Source organism: Canis lupus, chromosome 10, assembly GCF_011100685.1.
Source record: "Canis lupus familiaris isolate Mischka breed German Shepherd chromosome 10, alternate assembly UU_Cfam_GSD_1.0, whole genome shotgun sequence".
NCBI classification, from domain to species: domain Eukaryota; kingdom Metazoa; phylum Chordata; class Mammalia; order Carnivora; family Canidae; genus Canis; species Canis lupus.
Window position 1 is genome coordinate 34,600,425 of NC_049231.1, and position 19,459 is coordinate 34,619,883.

Below are 19,459 nucleotides of genomic sequence, written 5' to 3' on the forward strand. Positions count from 1 at the left end.
TGATGGTTCTTCTCGGCAACCGTTGGACCAGATGTGTTTTAGAATTCACACATTTTCAGATTTTTTTTTTTTTAAGATTTTATTTATTTATTCATGAGACACACACACACACACACACACACACACACAGAGAGAGACAGAGAGACAGAGAGGCAGAAACACAGGCAGAGGGAGAAGCAGGCTCCATGCAGGGAGCCCGACATGGAACTTGATCCTGGGATTCCAGGATCAGGCCCTGGGCTGAAGACAGGCACTAAACTGCTGAGCCATCCAGGCATCCCCCATTTTCAGATTTTAGAAAAACAATGCTGTGCATATAGCCTGCATCACCTCATGCTCAGGGAGGGTGTGGGGCTGGGGACCATATAAAGCCCATTAATGTTTCTGCAGGGAGATGTACAGACACTCATGGCAAGTGGCACAAATAGATGTAGTTACCTCATGTTAGCTCAGGTCAGGTTCTGCTGCCAAGTGAGCTTGCTGTGAATCTATAAAAGGACTTATGGCTTTCAAGGTTTATAGATTTTAGGACTGCAGACGGGGGATGTGGAATTGTTATACTCAAGGCCATTGTTAGGCCGTAGGGATTTTCTGTCAGGAGAACCTGATAACCATTATACCATGGGAACTGTCAGCTTTGGTGCAAATTAGAATAATAGCCCTTCTGGGTGATCACGGCCCCTGTGCCCATAACTTGGCAAATAGAGTAAGAGAAATGCATCGTTTCCTTCATGGTAAATATCAGTTGTCAGCCCCATACTTAACTAGGCACCTTTGTGCAGTGCACAACCTGTACAACCAGACACTGTACAACCAGTGGCCCTGATCATACCCACATATCAGGGTTGCTGGAAGAATAAACAGTAATGTAAGATATATATCCTCCTCCGTCGACCCCTCCAGCTCTACTTCAGACTATCTCTTGTGTTCTAGATAAATGCTCCTCAAATGCGAATGTGCTCACGAATCACCTGGCTTCTCAAAATGCAGGAGGGCTGCGTGAAACACTGTGTTTCTGGCAAGCTCATAGGTGATCTGCTGGTGCACAAACCACACTTTAGTGAGGTTCTAGACCAACTCATCCATCTTTCTCTGGGTGCCCCACATGGACTGAGTTAAGCGTGTGCCTTACTGAAGTCATGGCCTTTCCAGAAACCTGTTTCTGCTCCTAATTCCCTGACCCCCAGTCTGCAGTTACTGTCTCCCAGGCTGGGATGGTGCTCCCGCCTCCTCACCTCCTCCTCCGCTCCACACATCAACCAGTTGTTAAAACCAAAGATTCTGCCTCCTTGGTACTTCTCCCATTCAGGCATTTTTGAGCTGGACAATTCTTTCCTGTGGAGAGCGTCCTTTGGGGGCGGACCCACCCTGAGTGGAGAACCCTCTCCAATCCCTCGCCTTCTCTCCATTTCTCCAGCTACTGACTTGCAGCGCTTTTTTCCCAGGGATAGTTTGGTGTTTCATCTTTGTGTATATTTTAATTATCCTATAACAATCTGTTAACATTTCTGTGTTCTCCACTTGAGGACAAATCCTCAGAATTCCTGGCATCCCTCCCGGAGTCTGACATAAGCAATGCTCAACACGTTTGAATGAATGAATGAATGAATGAATGAATGAATGAATGAATGAATGACTCAGTCCCCTCACAGCTGCAGGTTCCTGGGGAACTCAGGGCTCAGCTCGCAGGAGCTCTGCCCCAGGGTTGGGGTAGCTCCCGTGCATGTCTGGAGAGAGCCTGACAGTGCAGAGGGAGCAGCGGGGGCCGGGGCGCACCCAGATGGTGCCCCAGGATCCTCTGGCCCGCCCCTCGGCTTCTCTGGCCCTGTTCTTGTCTGGTGTCTCTATGCGGCTCAGGACGCGCAGTCATTCCTCTGCTGCTCAACCCTGGGCGCGCTGGCAGGGCTGCCATGTGAGCAGCTGCTTGAACACAGTGTTGTCATCCTGAATGGCTGCCCGGGACACCGGCTTTAGGGGTCATTTATTTATTCATTTATTTAAAGATTTTATTTGTTTGTCCATGAGACACACACAGAAAGAGAGGCAGAGGCCCAGGCAGAGGGAGAAGCAGGTTCCCTGTGGAGCCTGATGTGGAGCCCGATGTGGGACTCGATCCCAGGACCCCGGGATCACGCCCTGAGCCGAAGGCAGATGCTCGACCGCTGAGCCCCCAGGCACCCGAGGGTTTATGTTTGAAGCCCAGTGTGGCTTGTTCTGCGCAGACTCTGAGACGGCTTGTGGCCTCTGCGTTCCACTTCGGTAGACTCACAGCCTCCTCTGGGGCCCAGTCTGAATTTAACTTTTGCCATTGGCTTTTTAGTTGGAAGTCCAGACTTTAGGAATAGTTTGTCCAAACTTGCTAATAATCGGGCCTGTTCAAACAGGATGCTGCAACAGACAAGTGTAAGAGAATCGAAAACCCATACACTGGTCCCTGCCCTGATTCCTGGCACAGAGCTCCCTAAGCCCTTGTGTTCCCCGAGTGACCAGAGCACACAGAGCATCTGTCGTCGTAATATTTGGTCCTTGACCAAATTCTTGACCCAGAACTCCAAATCCCTTGGACTTTTCTGGGTGACAGCAGTGTTCTTTGCTCTACTGAGGGGACAGCTGGTGGGCTTCTAGATGGCGGCTGGTAACTGAAAAGTCCATGCCATGATTAGAAGCTTGTTCAGTGCCAGCCCCCATTCTCCAGAGAGGAGAGGGGCTAGAAATAGACCCATTGGTCAATCACGCCTACGTGATGAAGCCTCCTTAAAAATCCCAAAATTATGGGGTTCAGAGGGCCACCGGGTTGGTGAACACGTGGAGGTACTGGGAGAGTGGGCTGCCAGAGCCCTTGGAAGCTCCACCCACCTCCCCAGAGCTCCCCAGGGGCATTTCTTTCCCTCAGATGTTCGTCTTTATCCTTCATCATATTCTTTTATAATAAACTGATAAGTTAGGAAAGCAGGTTTCCTGAGTTCTGTGAGCCACTCTAGCAAATCAATTAAACCTGAGAAGGGGGGTCATGGAACTTCCGATTTTTAGCCAATGGGTCAAAAGCCCAGGTGACCACGAGGCTTGTGACTGGCACCTGCGGTGGGGGTAGTCTGTAGCCTTATAGCACTGAGTAGTATTATAGCACTGTAGTGTAGTCTGTAGTCTTGCTGTAGTCTTATAGCACTGAGCCCTCAACCTGTGGGCTCTGACACATTTCCAGGTCCGAAGTGTCAGAATTGAATTGAACTGTAGGACATGCAGCTGGTGTCACAGAGAATTGCTTGTCATGGGGGCAGTGCCCCCCGACCTGTGTCAGGAGGGTGGGTGTGACTGCGGTGTGGGGTAGTGGGGCCATGCAGGAGGGGAGCTAGGGTTTTCTATCTCAACAACACAGGCAGAAACTTAGTAGATTGTCTGCAAGTATTTTTGTCTGAACTTGACCCTTTCTAGGTATCCTTAGTGTCTTTCAATTGTATTTAATCGGCTTTTGCCTCTTTGGCTACAGTTTTAATCTCTTCCTGTGTCTGCCTGTAGGACTACCCCTTCCCAGTCTGCCTCCTGTCTCAGCGCATACGTGAGGCCAGTTCCAATGGGCCAGCCAACAGGCCTGGGCGTGAGTGTGGCTCTGCCACTTAGGAGATGACTGATTTAGCAGAAGCTGTTTATTCTAATCTTCTGCTTCGTTCTCTACAAATAAGGATACAGGCATCTACCTCGTTGGTTGGTGTGAGGATGGAATGGAAAGCACTTAACACCTTGCAATAAACTTTCTGAGTTCGTAAAAGTTAGCTGCTTTTACGGTCAACTTTCTTTACAAAAATCTGAATTTTTGGAAAAGACTGTATTAAGAGGGATCCCTGGGTGGCGCAGCGGTTTGGCGCCTGCCTTTGGCCCAGGGCGTGATCCTGGAGACCCGGGATCGAATCCCACGTCGGGCTCCCGGTGCATGGAGCCTGCTTCTCCCTCTGCCTATGTCTCTGCCTCTCTCTCTCTCTGTGTGTGACTATCATAAAAAAAAAAAAAAAAAAAAAAAGACTGTATTAAGAGCAGACATTTCCCAGCCGCCTACGACTGAGTCTGCGCTTACTGTGTTGGGAAGCTCAGCATACAGCTGTCGTTCCCTTAGAACTCCTTCTTCCTTCCTTCATTTCTTCTTCAGGCATTTTCCCTTCGTCCTGCTGCCACTGTGGTTCCAGGCACAGGCTGTTTCTGGCGTGATCTATCAGGTCACGATCCAAGGCTAGATGCAGCCATAAAGGAAACCTCTAGCTGGGGGTTTGTCCAAACCAATGTGAACGCCAAGCCTTTGCTCTTCTTCCATAATGACACACTCTATTCTTTTTCAAAACAAACAGTAAAGATGAAAAAGCAGATTAATTTGGAGACTGTTTTTCATCCCAGTCTCTCGTATTTCAAACTAAGGGGGTTTTGTAGGAATTTGGGGGCTGCATTTCCCTGGTAGACCATTTGGAAAGAGAAGCCTAACCCTGGTTTCCACCTCAGTCTGAGCTGTTTCCTTCCTGCATCTCCCTTCGCCTTTGTACTTTCCTTTCCCTTAATTCTTTCCTCCCAGCTTCATCTTGTTCGAATGCTCGTCCCTCATCATCCCTTCTTGAAGCAGTTGATACCTCCGTGGTTGTCCTCTAACTGCTAATCAACCTCTTTGGCATAAAGAGCCACAGGGAAGGGTTTGGGTAGACCATTAGTGAAGGTCAAACCTGGAAGGGCCCCGAGGTTCTCGAACTTTGTTCCCTACAACCCGAGGGACCATGGAGGTCCATGTGAACGTGATGGGGAAAAGAGGCTCAGGGGGTCCTCAGATTAATCACAGCATCTCTGCTTCATCTATTGTACATACAAAAAAAAAATTAAGAGGCTCATTCTTCTTTTTAATTGAAAATCACAGACCTAGCTTGATGCTTACATTTTACAGGTGAGGGAACTGAGGGCCAACAGGAAGTTGTCACCTGTGGGCCACACACAGCTCCTGGGTGGATGGATTAAGGCCTCAAGGGCTCTTACATATCCAGAGAGAAGTAATTTAGGTGTTACTGTTTTCCCTACGTCAAAGAGGCAGTGGGTGTGATCAGGCTCCTTCATCCTGACTGTTCCATGGAGGGGTTGTTGTTATGATGGGTGGAAGATGCTGGTGCTGGGGGAGGACTGTAAGATGGGAGAAAGGCTGGGTGTTTCTCATGTCAGTCTTGCTAGAATCTCTATTGTTTCATACTGGAGACACTAGACCCAAGATGCCTGATAAACTCTCTGGGGTGAATGTAGGCCGGACATGTCTTCCCACTTTCTGTTGTCCAGGACCCCAGGGGGCCACAGCCATTGGCCACATGTGCCAGCAGGTATGTGGGTGCCAGCTGTGCAAAGCTCAGAATCGCACTGTGAGAGGGATGTGTTCTCCACCAAGCCCTCTGTGTTCTGCCCCCCAAATGTCTTCTTAGCCATTGCTTCCTTGGCCCTTTGGATATTGTGACTTTCCGAGAAAAATGTTTGAAAAGGCTTTAGGTTTTAGGGAATTGCCAGTATCTTTCTTGTTTTCTGGTATCAATCAATGTCTACTATCATAAAAGGTGTGTGATCACCAGTCATGTCTCAAGGGTAGGACATAACCTGAGAAAGGATAGTCTTCCCAAGAAAGGAAGCTTTGGCATGGGGTACCAACGGGTCTGCCTTGTGCTGCTGTGTCCACTTGGAGGTGGATCAGTGATGACCTCACCCTGGCCTGGCTCTGAACATTCCAGGATATGGGCTCCTGAGTTTCTGTAGCTTCTGCAGTGTCCAATGGGGCACCACTAGTGCCATTGGAAATACTGACCCATTAGCCACAGACAAGAGGGCTTGTCTCAGTCTTACTCTGAGGCGAATGAATGAAGACTGGGGATGTTCTCTTTCAGGCTTGCTTCCCACTGACATTTCCCACTGTCCCAGATGAGACAGGGACAGGCCATGACCAAGTTAAGTCCACTTACTACATTAAAAAGAAGTGCCATCTTCTATTAATTTAAGACAGGTAAGCTTCACAGTCTGGACATTTCCCAACCAGATGGGGCCAGAGCCAAGGGCAGCAATGACACCAGAAAGGGGTGGTAGCCGGCTACTGGTGGGCAGACGTATTACAAACCATATCTGGCATGGTTGAAAATGGGATACATTTTTAAAAATTTATTTATTTGACACAGAGAGAGCATGAATCGGGGGGTGGCAGGCTGAGGGAGAGGGGGAAGCAGGCCCCCTGTGGGGAGCCCGATGTGGGACTCAATCCCAGGACCCCAGAATCACACCCTGAGCCAAAGGCAGATGCTCAACCACTGAGACATCCAGGCGCTCTGAAAATAGGATATTTTTAGATCTAATCTTCTCATGTTAAATGTTTAGGTAATATCATTTAAAGAAATTATAGTAGAGAAAACAACTTTGAATATTTTTCCTTTGGCAGAATAGAAATAAGTAAATCATTTCTATCAATAAAGCTAAACTGTGTCCATCAAGGGAGCAGAGATGGGGCATTTGAAAAAGAATGGGTCTCAAGCTGGAAAACTGGGGCTCGCAGGGCAGGTAGGTGTGTGGCTTCTGGATGGCAGACAGCTGCTTCGAGGCGTGGCGTCTAGTGGCCAGAGCGTGGGGTTCTGAAGGCAAGTCAGCCCACGCTCTGTCACCAAAGTCATTTAACCTTTCAGAGACTGTTGCCTTATTTTTCACATGGGTGGTGGGACTGTGCTCATGCTGGACCTCCTCACGCACCACCCTACAGTTTGTAGACAAAACAGGAATGAAGAAAGCTCCCATTCATCCACTAAACAGGAAGGGTTCAGATCGGGGGTGGCCTCTGCCACGGCCCAGACTGCCACTGGGGTCCGCACCTCCGCTTCCCTCTCCATCCCGTGGCACACACGAGCAGGGCCCCCCACACAGCCAGTCAACCCCTACAGTCCTCTGTCAATAGCCATGAACAAACCATACACAGAAAGAAGCTTCTTTTTTTCTTCAATTTAATTGAAGTTACTTAGAAAAATAATCAGGCTTGAATGGCTTTTCCTGGAGGAAGGTTCATGAACATTTCACGCTTCTGTTGGCAATGTGGAATTCAGCTTTCTTGAACAGTACAGTAAGATACAGGGAGAGTTTTCTAAAACAAGCCCTCTACTGCATACAAATATGTAAAAAATAAAACTCACACTCCACGAAGATGTTAAGTTGTATGTGCAAACACCACAATGAGCATGCTCACTGGAAAGTAGCACGGGCAGCCCCTTCTGTACTGACCAAGAGCAGCAAACCAAAATTGGCCTGTCAACCACCGAGGGGCAAGTTGGTGCTTGTGGGCCTGCAGCCTATTCGTGGGGCCCAGTCAGTCGATGAAAAAAGGCTGGAAGGAGCGCTGGTGTTAGAAATGGGGGTGGGGGTGCCATGAGGTCAGTCCCGCTGACCCAGGAGGGGGCCAGGGAAGGTCTGGTCCCCAGGATGGCATAGGCCAGTGCAGCCTGGATCGTAGGGGTGGGGGGGGGGTGTCTTCGAGAGGCGCCTGACACCAGCCAGGAGGACCCTGACCCTTGGCCTCTTGCTAGGTGAGCGCAGGGCCTTGCACCTGTTCTCCTGTGGGGTCCCAACCCCACCAGCTAACTGCGCCAGTGGCTTTTCTCCGGGAGCTTCGTCCGGCAGGAAGTAGCTCTAGTGCTGCCACACCTTTGCTACCAGGGGGGTGAAGCTCACCGGGTGGCCAGGGAGGAAGGTCCCCACGGAGAGGCCACAGGTCAATAGACTGCCATCTTCCCAGACCGGCTGGGGAGGCGGGGCAGGAGGGTGGTCCAGAGAAGCTGCAGGAATTCAGACCCTGTGGCTAATATTCTAGAGTTTTCTAACCAAAGGGATAGGCTAAGCAGGGATGTCCTTGTAAATACTACCCTAAATGTACCTGGTTTTAAAAACACAGCAGCACCTTTGAAAAGTGGCTTGGAGATGGGACATCTGCCTGTACTTTTCTCCAGCTAAGCATGCAATGAAAAGCATTTTCAAACAGTTTTCTTTAAAAAAGAAAAACCAAAAAAACAGAAACACAAGCTTTTGCTTCCCAGGCACATTTTTACCCATGGATTCTTTTACACCAAGGACACAGAATTTTTTCTACATTCTGCCAAACAGTTGATTCAATTTTTTTTTTAAGTTTTTATGCCATTACAAAATAAAATGTGAACATAAAACACAAGGAGAAAGTCCCTCGTTGCAGAGCTACACGGACGTATTGTCCTGTGAGGACAGTCTTTCTCTGCTGGGAGGGGCAGGTGAAGGCGGGCACCCTGCCCGTGACACAAGCGAGCACACCCAACCCCACCCACCTAAGACGGTGGCGGGAACGCAGAACTCGGCTAAACCCACGGACTTCCCATCGGAAAACCAAAGCACATGGTGAACTATTCCAAACTCTGGAATTGAAGGAGCGCTCCTCAAGGCAACCTAGGCAACCTTGAGGAGTTAGGGGGCGACTCTGGGGTCTTATGCCCCCCCACCCACCCCAGACAACCTCCAGCTCCCTTCGGGAGGGATGCAGGATTGCCTAGGGTGGTATCCAGGGCTAAAACCATTGCACTTAAGTAAAAGTTTAATTCGTTTGATAAAGTACCTCTGTTGCTACAAACCAGATGGATGCTGTTTTATTGTTTTGTTTTGTAGAAGGGTCAGGGAAGTTGTTTTATCCTCGACGATCTCGGATACGCTAAATCGACCTAACTCAAGTGTATTCTGTGGAACGTCTCTGTGAAATCTGCAAAACAGAGTATCCTGGTCACATAAGTTCAGGAAATGCTACCAACTCAAGGATGCTTTTGGGGTTCATAATGTACAGCGCACACCTAAGGCTCTGAAAAGTCCTGTAGAGGGAAATTGGTTTGTTTCCCAAGGATATTTGACCTCAAATGCCTTTTCTTTCTTTTTTTTTTTTTTTTTTTTTTGCATCACACTGACTTCACATCTCCTGAGAATCTCTGTTCTGTGGGGCACATGTCAGGAAACGCTGCACAGTGTTTCATTAGCAGAAGCCCTATTTCTGAGGACAGTGTCCCCTGCCTGCAAACAGGGCCCAGACCCCCAATTCCAGGGACAGCTGAGGTCTGTCACTCTATTCAGTAAAAGACACGGCATCATCTCTGTCCGTGGAGGGCACAGTCACTGTGTCCTTCACAAAGGGGAGTGAGCTTGGAAGAAGGTACACATTTTATCAGAAGCTTTGGCCCCCTTCTCCCGCACACACCTCACTCAAATTCAATAAAACCATATTCTAGGTGAGATGCGGCCGCTGCTGCTGAGCTGGTCGTGAGTTTTACAACTTTAATAGTTTCTGTGAATAAATTATTCGTTTGTTTAGAATATTCTCACCCTTTCGCTATATACTGCATCAAAAACAAAACAAAAAGCAAAACTTACCCACACCCCCTCCCACCCCACCCCCTATTATTAGAACTGTAATTATTATTATATACAGGATTTGCTACCAATTCATTCACTAGCTGTAAGAGGGATGTGGCTCAAACTTCAACTGAGGCATCACCATGGCCAGAAGTGAGAAGCATGTGCAGATGGTAATGAGTGAGGAACAGGAGTGTTCCTGGCCTTCGGGTGGAAAGGGGGGCGTGGGGTCCAGCCACGGAAGGCTGTCCTTGCTGCTTGTGCATGGTGCTCGCCACGGTGCCCATGGCCTCGGCCTCTGCAGGCTCTGGAGCACGTGTGCATGTGCAGTGAGTGGATCCTGCTGTGACCTTGGCCAGAGGAGGAGTGCGGGGCGACCGCCAACCGCGGGTGTGCGAGGCCTGCTGCAGCCTCTCACGCTTTCCGCAGCAGAGGAGAGAACACTCCCACGCGGAGGCTGATGTGACAGGAGGCGCTTGGTGAAGGTCCCCTTCCCACCCTTGCATGCTGTGCCCGGCGGGTCTGGTCCCAGGGCTTCCCCAGTACACGGGAGCGCACATGATGGGAAACACTCTGTCTTCTCCCGTGTTGGACGGTGAGCCTGGATCACTCACCAAGTTAAGTGGCCTGTTCTCAGTGTGGGGTTTTCAAAATTTGGGCCAGAGGAAAATGCAAATTTGTAGGGGTCATGGACCTTTTGGGGTTGTTTAAAATGGTCTGGACCTCATGTCTAGTCCATGAATATGAGGGGTTTGCTAATTGTTGAGATGGATACTGCGTCCACATAAAGATTCTTGAGGGCCGAGACTACTGGTTTTGTTAAATGCTCTATCCCCAGGGCCTACATTTAGGCCTGGCACAGAGTAGTTGTTCAACAAATACTTGTTGACTATAAAGCAACAGCCACTTCACCATCACAACTGGCAGTGCCAGTTAAAAATTTCGTAGAAAAGCCTATTCTATCAGACTGCTAATTCTGGTGAAAAAAAAAAGAAGAAAAAAAAAAAAAGCTATAATCAGCTCTTCTCCTTGGGTTAAAAAAAAAAAATCACATTTTTTCTTAGTGCGAGGGACTCTTGGGTTGCTCGGAATCTGTTTGGAATGGTCCCCTGCAAAGGTGCCTTTCTCTATTTATTTCTCACAGACTTCCAAGAATGGTGGCATCAACAGACATCACAATGGCTGTTATCACAGTTCACTCTCTGAGCGGTTAGTAAGGAGAACATTCACGCCCCCAAATGAGCTGTAGCAAGCGTAGAACAAAACACACATTTCTTCTGCAAAGACATTTGAATCTTGCTGCCACAAAAAGAAATCTATACAGAGACCATGTTTAAATAACTATAAATAATATTAATTAGAATTTATGGGATGCACAATTCATGGAATTCACCAGAGCACAAGGAAACCTTTAAGACAGTGTTGCAGGTAGGTATTTACGTCTAAACACAAGGACACCATCCTATTCTCTTGCAAAGACAGCCGTCCTTCCCTACTAAGGATTTTAAATAATTCTCACCATGCTGCTCGCAGCATCATCCCCAAAGAAATATTACTTTACAAAATAACCCAATATCCATATAATTCTTTTGACAAATAAAAATCTTAAATTAAAAAGCACGATCCTCTCCCTCTCCCACCCCCTTTATTCCAATTTCAGGTAGCTTGGCACTGAGTAATTGAACATTAAAAAATCGAGTTTGTAGACTTCATACAACTGCGTTTGGTGCTCTGAGCTGATGTTCTGGAAGAACTCTGTGGTCATTTCGTCAGTAGTTCTCGTAGACTTGGCATAGGTGGGGAACTTCAGGTAGCTGCCCACGCCCGCCAGCCGCAGGACGTAGTTCGAGTCCTCCTCCAGCGTCTCATACTTGCCCACGAGGTCGTAGTGGATGTGGCACGGGTGGCAGAGCGAGTGCACTGTCTGCCAGTGCTCGTTGAAAGGCTCCTCGCGCTGTGTGTGTGGGTCGATGAGATAGGCCACAAACTCCTCGAACCTGACATCGTCACCCCTGCGCAGCGCCTCCTGGGTGGCATTCTTGCGCTGGCGCCGGATGATCTTGGTGCCGTAGCGCTTGTGGAAGGACGTGTTGTATTTCTGCGTGAACTTGTTGCGGTAGGCCGACACCAGGCGCTCAAAGGGCTCCCGCACGAACAGGAACTTCATGTAGCTTTTCAAGCGGTGGTTGATTTCCGGGATGCTGTACTGGTTCAGGGTCTTGAGGTTGGCTGACACGTGCGCCTCGTTGGCCGGGATCTCCATGGGGTCACTGTACTTGCCCCGGCCCGAGAGCACCATCATGAGCCGCTTCCAGTTGGTACACGCGACCTTGGGCACGTAGCAGTAGATGAGCTCGTGGTCCTCGTCCACCACCAGGTGCTTCAGGTCGTTGGGGGTCAGCACGCGCCGCTTGCGGCTCAGGGCGCTGTTGGCGCGACAGGTGTCCGTGACCTGGTCACGCCTCATCTGGTGCAGGATATTGGTGTTGGAGAGCTCCAGCTGTAGAGGGGACACAAGAGGAATATGAATTCAGTATGGGCATGTGGTACGTGCCCTAGGCCACATCCGCAGCCGTGGCGGCCGGTGTCCGGCCCCCGGCACGGCTGGCTGGCAACCTAATTCTCCACCAGCTGCCTCGACTCTTTTTGTGTTGTTCCACCATGTTTCCTTTGTGGAGCAAGAATGAGGATCAAATCTGTAACTTACCCATCACCCTCTACGTGCCTGGCATTTTACTAGAGTGCTACGTTTTTCTGTTCTCTGTACAGTCACCCTGAAATGAGGCTGCTTTCACACTACCGAGCACCTGCCACCATTGCCAGGTAGCATGCTGCCAGGCGCTGGGGATGCGGTCATAAAAAGTACAGTGGGGTAACTGCCCCTTATCTAGCTGGAAAGAAAGAGGGAACCGAGGCACAGAGAGGTTAAGTTACTAGCTTGAGATCACACAGTGAGGGAGCAACAGACGCCGTATTCAAACTCAGGCTGTCCTGGTAATCAAGGTCGCCCACTTTCCACTCTACCCTGAGGTCCAGTGCTCCCATCTTCTTGATTGAAGCATGGAGAGTCTGGCATTTGATCGATCTACAATGGAGTGGGGGGATCCCACTTCTCCACAAGCCCATCACTATGAACATCTTTTGCTCTGTGCTGCTTCTGGTACCAGTGCCTTGATGTTCCTCTGGGAATCCACTTTCCTCCTTGTCCTCTCAAGCAGCTGAGTTGTGAGAAGTCTGGAGTTTGGGAACAGGGAAGAGGGCCATCATGGAGGAAGGGCTAGACTGGGAATGCAGGGTACAGAGAAAGATGAGAAGACAGAGGGACATCACCTGAACACCTAGGTCCATACATTGCTGAAAGCAGCCCCAAGTCCTGGGCCTTTGTTACGTCAGTACATTTCCTGTTGTGCATAAAGCAAGGGGAGCCTGGATTACACCGCTGGTACCCGATGTATGGGTCTTTGCATTTACTGCCTCAGCTCTGTCCTTCTCGCTGCAGCCATCCATTGACGTATGCATTCAGACATCTGTCCAGACCTCACAGTGTACGAGGCCCTCTGCTCCACACCCTTGGGAAACAGAACCTTTTCCTAAAGGACTCACAGTCAAGGAGGCATCAGGCCAGATAGCTGGCGGCCTCAAAAGAGCCCAAAGGGAAGATGTGTGTGCTTCTCTAAATCTTAGGAACAAAAGTTTCTCCTCAAAGACCGTTCACTCCCAGTGTGAATGAGTCTTCACAGTCCACCTAGAACAGGAAACCCAAGACCTCACTGCCTTGGTGTGCCAGCAACCCCACTGTTGCTGGCTTAATGCCATGCCTCCATCTACCCGCCTGTATGTGCAATGTGGCGCTTCTTTTAAATATCAAATAGATTGATATTAAATTATGGTTAAAGCTATAGAGAAACTGGGGTGTCAGAGCTATGGGACAGGCTGTCTGGGGCTGCAGAGGATGTTGTGTCCGGTTGCCTTCCTGCCCTGAGAACACGGCCCCCATCTATGCGCTCATCTTTTTAAATTTTATTTATGATAGTCAGAGAGAGAGAGAGAGAGAGAGAGAGAGAGAGAGAGAGAGGCAGAGACATAGGCAGAGGGAGAAGCAGGCTCCATGCACCGGGAGCCCGATGTGGGATTCGATCCCGGGTCTCCAGGATCGCGCCCTGGGCCAAAGGCAGGCGCCAAACCACTGCGCCACCCAGGGATCCCTATGCGCTCATCTTTGATGTCCTTCACCAACCCGCTTTTCCAGTCTTGTTCCTACTCTTCCCCTGTTCAGAACTAAAAGGAACTGCAATCAATGATTCACTCTCTTCCCTTTTTGAATTAAAAAAACTTTTTAAAATCCCAATATAATTAGTGTAGTGTTATATTAGTTTCAGATGTGCAATATTTTGATTCAATAATTCTGTACATCACTCAGTACTCATCATAAGTGTACTCTTGGTCCCCTTCACTCTATTTCACTCCCCATGCCTCCTCCCTTCTGTACTCCCCCAGTTCTCTGTATTTAAGAGTGTGTTTGCCTCTTGTCTTTGTTTTCTTAAATTCCACATATGAGTGAAATCACATAGTATTGGTCTTTCAGTTTGTTCATGTAGCATAATACCTTCTAGATCTAGCCATGTTGCTGCACATGGCAAGATTTTATCCTTTAAAAATTCCACTCTCTCTACCACATCTTCTGTATCCATTCATCTATCTTTAGACACCTAGGTTGCTTCCATATCTTGGCTATTGTAAATCATGCTACAATAAACATAGAGGTGCATGGATCTTTTTGAATTAGTGTTTTCATATTCTTTGGATAAATACTCAGTAGTGCAATTACTGGATCATACGGTAATTGTTTTTGATTTTTTTTTTTTTTTTTTTTTTAGCAATTTCCATACTGCTTTCCACAGTGGCTGCACCAGTTGGCATTCCCACCAAACAGTGCACAAGGGTTCCCTTTTCTCCACATCCTCGCCAACACTTGTTGTTTCTTGTGATTTTAGCAACTGACAGGTGTGAGGTGATATGTTGCTGTAGTTTTGATTCGCATTTCCCAGATGGTGAATGATGTGGAGAGCCTTTTCAAGTGTCTGTTGGCCATCTGTTTGTCTTCTTTGGAGAAATGTCTGTTCACGTCTCCTGCTCATTTGTAAATGGGTTGTTTTTTGGTGCTGTTTTATAGAAATTCTTCCTATATTTTGGATATTAACCCTTTTTCAGATATATCATTTGCAAATATCTTCTCCCATTCAGTAGGTTATCTTTCAGTTTTGTTGTTTCCTTTGCTGTATAAAGAGGGTTTTTGTTTTGTTTTGTATTTTGTTTTTATTTTTGTTTTGCTGTAGTCCCAAAAGTATAATTTTGCTTTTGTTTCTATTGCCTTAGGAGACATATCTAGAAAAAAGTTGCTATAGCTGATGTTACAGAAATCACTGCCTGTGCTCTCTTCTAGGATTTTTATGGTTTCAGGTCTCACACTTAGGTCTTTAATCATTTTGAGTTTATTTTTGTATATGATGTGACAAAGTGGTGCAGTTTCATTCTTTTGCATGTAGCTGTCCAGTTTTCCCAACACCTTTTGTGAAGGTGTCCTTGCCATTGCATAATCTTGCCTCCTTTGTCATAGATTAACTGAGCATATACTCGTGGGTTTATTTGCCTCCAGTTTTGTCCTTTTTCAAGATTGCTTTGGCTACTCGGGGTCTTTTGTGGTTTCATACACATTTTAGGATTATTTGTTCTAGTTCTGTAAAAAATTCTGTTGGTATTTGAGAGGGGGTTATATCAAATCTGTCATTGCTTTCGGTAGCATGGATACTTTAACAATATTTGTTTTCCTAATCCATGAGCATGGAACATCTATCCAATTGTTTGTCATCTTCAATTTCTTTCATCAGTGTTTTATAATTTTCATGGTACAGGTCTTTCACTTCTTGGTTAGGTTTATATGTAGGCACTTTATTCTTTTTGGTGCAATTGTAAATGGGATTGTTTTCTCAATTTCTCTTTCTGCAACTTCATTGTTGGTGTATAGAAGTGCAACAGATTTCTGTATATTGATTTTGTATCCTAAAGCTTTGCTGAATTTGTCATTAGTTCCAGTGTTTTTTTTTTTTTTTTTGGTGGAGTCTTAAGGGTTTTCAATATATAGTATCATGTCATCTGCAGATAGTTACTACTTTACTAATGTGGATGCCATTTATTTCTTTTTCTTGTCTGATTTCTGTGGCTACCACTTTCCCCTGTTCAGAACTAAAAGGAGCTGCAATCAATGATTCACTCTCTTCCCTTTTTGAATTAAAAAAACTTTTTAAAATCCCTGAATAAAATAAAATAAAAGTAGTAACAGTGGACCTCTTTTATTCCTCATCCTAGGGGGAAAGCACTGAGTATGGTGTTAGCTGTGGGTTTGTCATATACGGCCTTTACTGTATTGAGATATGTTCCTTCCAAACCTACTTTGTTGAGGGTTTATCATGAATGGATATTGTACTTAGTCAAATGGTTTTTCTCCATCTATGGAAATGATCATATGGTTCTCATCCTTTCTCTTAAATTGACGTATCATGTTGATTGATTTGCAAATACTGAACCACTCCTGCATCCCAGGAATAAATCCTACTTGATTGTGGTGAAATGTAAAAATGTAAAATGGATTTGGTAAAAATGTATTACTGGATTTGGTTTGCTAGTATTTTGTTGAGGATTTTTGCATCTATGTTCTTCAGAGATATTGGCCTGTAGTTCTCTTTTTTGGCAGTGTCTTTATCTGGTTTTGGCTCAAAGAATCCTCTTCAACGTTTCTTGTAAGGCTGGTTTAGTGGTGAATTCCTTTACCTTTTGTTTAGGAAACTCTTCATCTCTACCTCTATTCTGATGATAACCTTGCTGGGTAGAGTATTCTTGGCTGCAGTTTTTTCTTTTAGCATGTTAAATATGTCATGCTACTCCCTTCTGGCCTGCAAACTTTCTGCTGAAAAAAAAAATCAGCCTTATGGGGTTTTCCTTTGTAACTGCTTTTCTTTTCTCTTGCTGCTTTTAATATTCTCTTTTTATCACTACTTTTTGCCATTTTAATTATCCATGTGTCTTGGTGTGGGGATCTCATTGGGTTGATTTGGGGGCGGGGGGGGGGGGCGGCTGGAATCTCTTTGCCTCCTGGATCTGGATATCTGTTTCCTTCCCCAGATTAGGGAAATTTTCAGCTGCTATTTCTTCAGATATATTTTCTGACCCCCTTTTTCCTTCTTCTCCTGGGATCCCTATAATGCAAATGTTATTAACTGGGTTGTGTCACTGAGTTCCCTTAACCTATTCTCATTTTTTGTTCTTTGTTTTTCTCCTGTTCAGCTTGCTTTCCATTACAGTCCTCCAGCTTGCTGATCCGTTCTTCTGCTTCCTCTAGTCTTTACTATTTATTCCCTCTAGGGTTTTTTTTTTTTTTTTTCCTCTAGGGTTTTTTAAATCTCAGTTATTGTGTTTGTCTCTGGTCAGTTCTTTTTTTTTACATTTTCTCTTTGTTAAGGGTTTCACTGAGATCCTCCACTCTTTTATCAAGTCCAGTGAGTATCTTTATGACCATTACCTTAAGTCCTCTATCAGGCATATGCCATATCTCCATTTCATTTAGCTCTCTTGCTGTGGTTTTTGTCCTGTTCTTTCATCTGGGACATATCCCTCTGTCTCCTCATTCTGTCTAACTCTCTGTGGCTGTTTCTGTTTATTAGGAATCTCTCCTGCTCTTGAAAGTAGTAGCCTTATGAAGAAGAGGTCCTGTAGTGCAATATTCCCTGTTCACCAGAACCTGGCACCTGTGTGTACTGCATGAGCCTTACTGTTGTAGCTAAGCCACTTTTGCCTCCAGTGCATTCATCTGCAATCATTCTCTTTGCTCATTGAGGGCAGGGTTTGGTCCCTGTGGTGTTAATGGGCCAGTGTGGGGCTGCCTTGGGCTTGAGTTGGGTCAGACCAGGCATTTGCCAGAGTCACAGTAGCACCAAACTGCAAGGCACTCTCCTTGTATTGTCCCTGGAGAGGCTTTCACTTGGTGGGCAAGGCCTGTGGTCAGACCCAGTGTTGCCCCAGCCAACTGCTGGGGCTGCAATTAGGAAGGGTATGTGTGGTTACCATCTCTTCTCCCCAGGAAAGAAGGCACTGTAGAAGGCACAAGATCACTGATCCTTGTCAGGGCTGCCTGCTCACTGCTAGGCTTGTGGCACCACTTTGGATGGACTCCTGCTGATGCTGGTTGGAGAGAACAGGCCAGCAGGAGAACGTGGGGCTGGGGTACTATTAGCAAGCTAGGTGGAGAGAGTTCATGCTATGCTGGTTCCTGCAGGTGTTCCTGTATCTAAGCCAGGGGGGCAGGGAGGGAAATAGTGCCCACCAGGTCTCTTGTTTTTGGAGAAGTCTCCTAAAGGTTCTTGCCTCTCTAGCACACACTCTGAGATTACTAAACAAATATACCCGCCTCTTGTATACCTCAGGCATTGAAGCTGGTGTTTCTATGCTGTATCTTAGTGGGGTTGTTATATTGTCTCTTTAAGAGGGTTGTTGGTGGTGGCTCAGTCTCCTATCACCTTCCAGCTCTTCCAGAGCTGAGCCTGCTAATTTTTAAAGTTCCAAGTGTTATGCCCCCCTGACTGTAAGAACTCACAAAGTTAAGTCCTTGTGGTTTTCAAAGCCAAATGTTATTGGGCCTTGTCTTGCCAGTGTAGGTTGCCTGTGCCTGGAGAGCCTAGTGTGGGGTCTTCTCCTCTCCAGGTCTCTGTGTTGGCACTGCTCTTCCCGCTCATGGACGGTTTTCCCAGTCAGTTTGATTCCTGATCCTATCTCTGCCCTTCCTGCCATTTTTGGGAAATGTGGTTTCTCCCCTGCCTTTAGCTGCTGAGAGTCTGTTTTGCCAGTCTTTAGGTCATTTTCTGAGTTAGTTACACTGACTATGGGTGTTATCTAAGTTTATCTGTGGGATAAGGTGAGCCTAGAATCCTCCTACTCTGCCATCTTCCCTGGAAGTCCTCCTTTGTTTTCCCTTTGGGCCCAACCATTCTCATTTGGGATTCTTGCTCATACAAACCTGACAGTCCTTCAAGTTCAAGTGCATTCCCCTGCTACACAAGTGGAAGAGTCACTCTCTCCTCTGAACACCTACTACACTAAGCATCCTTTACCCCCCAGTCTACTTCATGCTTGGTTTTCTCAAGACTGGTGGCCACTTGCTTCACAGGGATTCAGGGCCCAAGAGCCACTACCCTACTCAGGCCAGACTATGGGTGTCCTCAATCCTGAGAATGCAGAGGGATTAGTGAACACCCCACCCTCCAACCACCTGCACAGCCACCGCAGCAGACCCATGAATGTGGGTATGACCCAAGAGGCTGGCCTGTGGTTTCCACTGAAGCACAATCTGTACAGTTCATCCTAAAACATTCACAGGGCAACTGGGGTGGGCCTAAATTAGGAAATTTCCTGAGTTTACTGGAGACCTACGGATTACCTAGTGGCCACCAGAGAACGTCATTACATCCTGCATTAGAGCCCTGTATCTGCCTCCTCCCTGTTCCCAGAACAATGATGCTGATGATGGTGATCATCAGACAGGATGAGACAACAAGAAATAGTAGGAGGAGCTACTCTAAGTCTCCTTCACAGGTTATTTTAGTATATCATTTCTAATCTTCCTGGTAATTCTCTGAATTAGATGCTATCACCACTGAAAATTTCCACACTTGAAGGAAGGAAGCAAACCAAGACCGTGCTAGTGCAATGAAAATTCCATGTGTGAATAGTAAAGTGATTCACTACTTTTAGCCTCACAAGCTACTGTAAAGCACAGAGGAGTCATTAATGCTCTCCTGATAGCCATTCCCCTTTGCAGTGCTACACTGTCATCTTTCCCATCAAGTAGAGTTTATTTAAAAAATAAAATAAAAATAGAATAAAATAGAATAAAATAAAAAATAAAAAAACAAGAAGTACAGTCTACTTCTCCAGCCCCTTGACTTCAACTGGCTGTGAGTTGTTGACTAGTGGAATGTGGTGGAAGCAATCATAAGCATGTTTTAGAGCTAAGTAT

At 46.8% G+C, this 19,459-nt stretch overlaps 1 protein-coding gene across 4 annotated transcripts in view; it reads right to left on the bottom strand.

Moving 5' to 3' along the window:
* Nucleotides 1–6,966: 6,966 nt before the first annotated feature.
* CHST11 (carbohydrate sulfotransferase 11) overlaps nt 6,967–19,459 on the bottom strand; it is a 259,633-nt gene continuing 247,140 nt past the window's right edge. For all 4 annotated transcript variants that reach the window (XM_038550819.1, XM_038550820.1, XM_038550821.1 and 1 more), the window contains one exon: nt 6,967–11,893. In XM_038550819.1, coding sequence (XP_038406747.1) covers nt 11,039–11,893 — 855 coding nt within the window. In that variant the 3' untranslated portion in view covers nt 6,967–11,038. The remainder of the gene's footprint in view (nt 11,894–19,459) is intronic.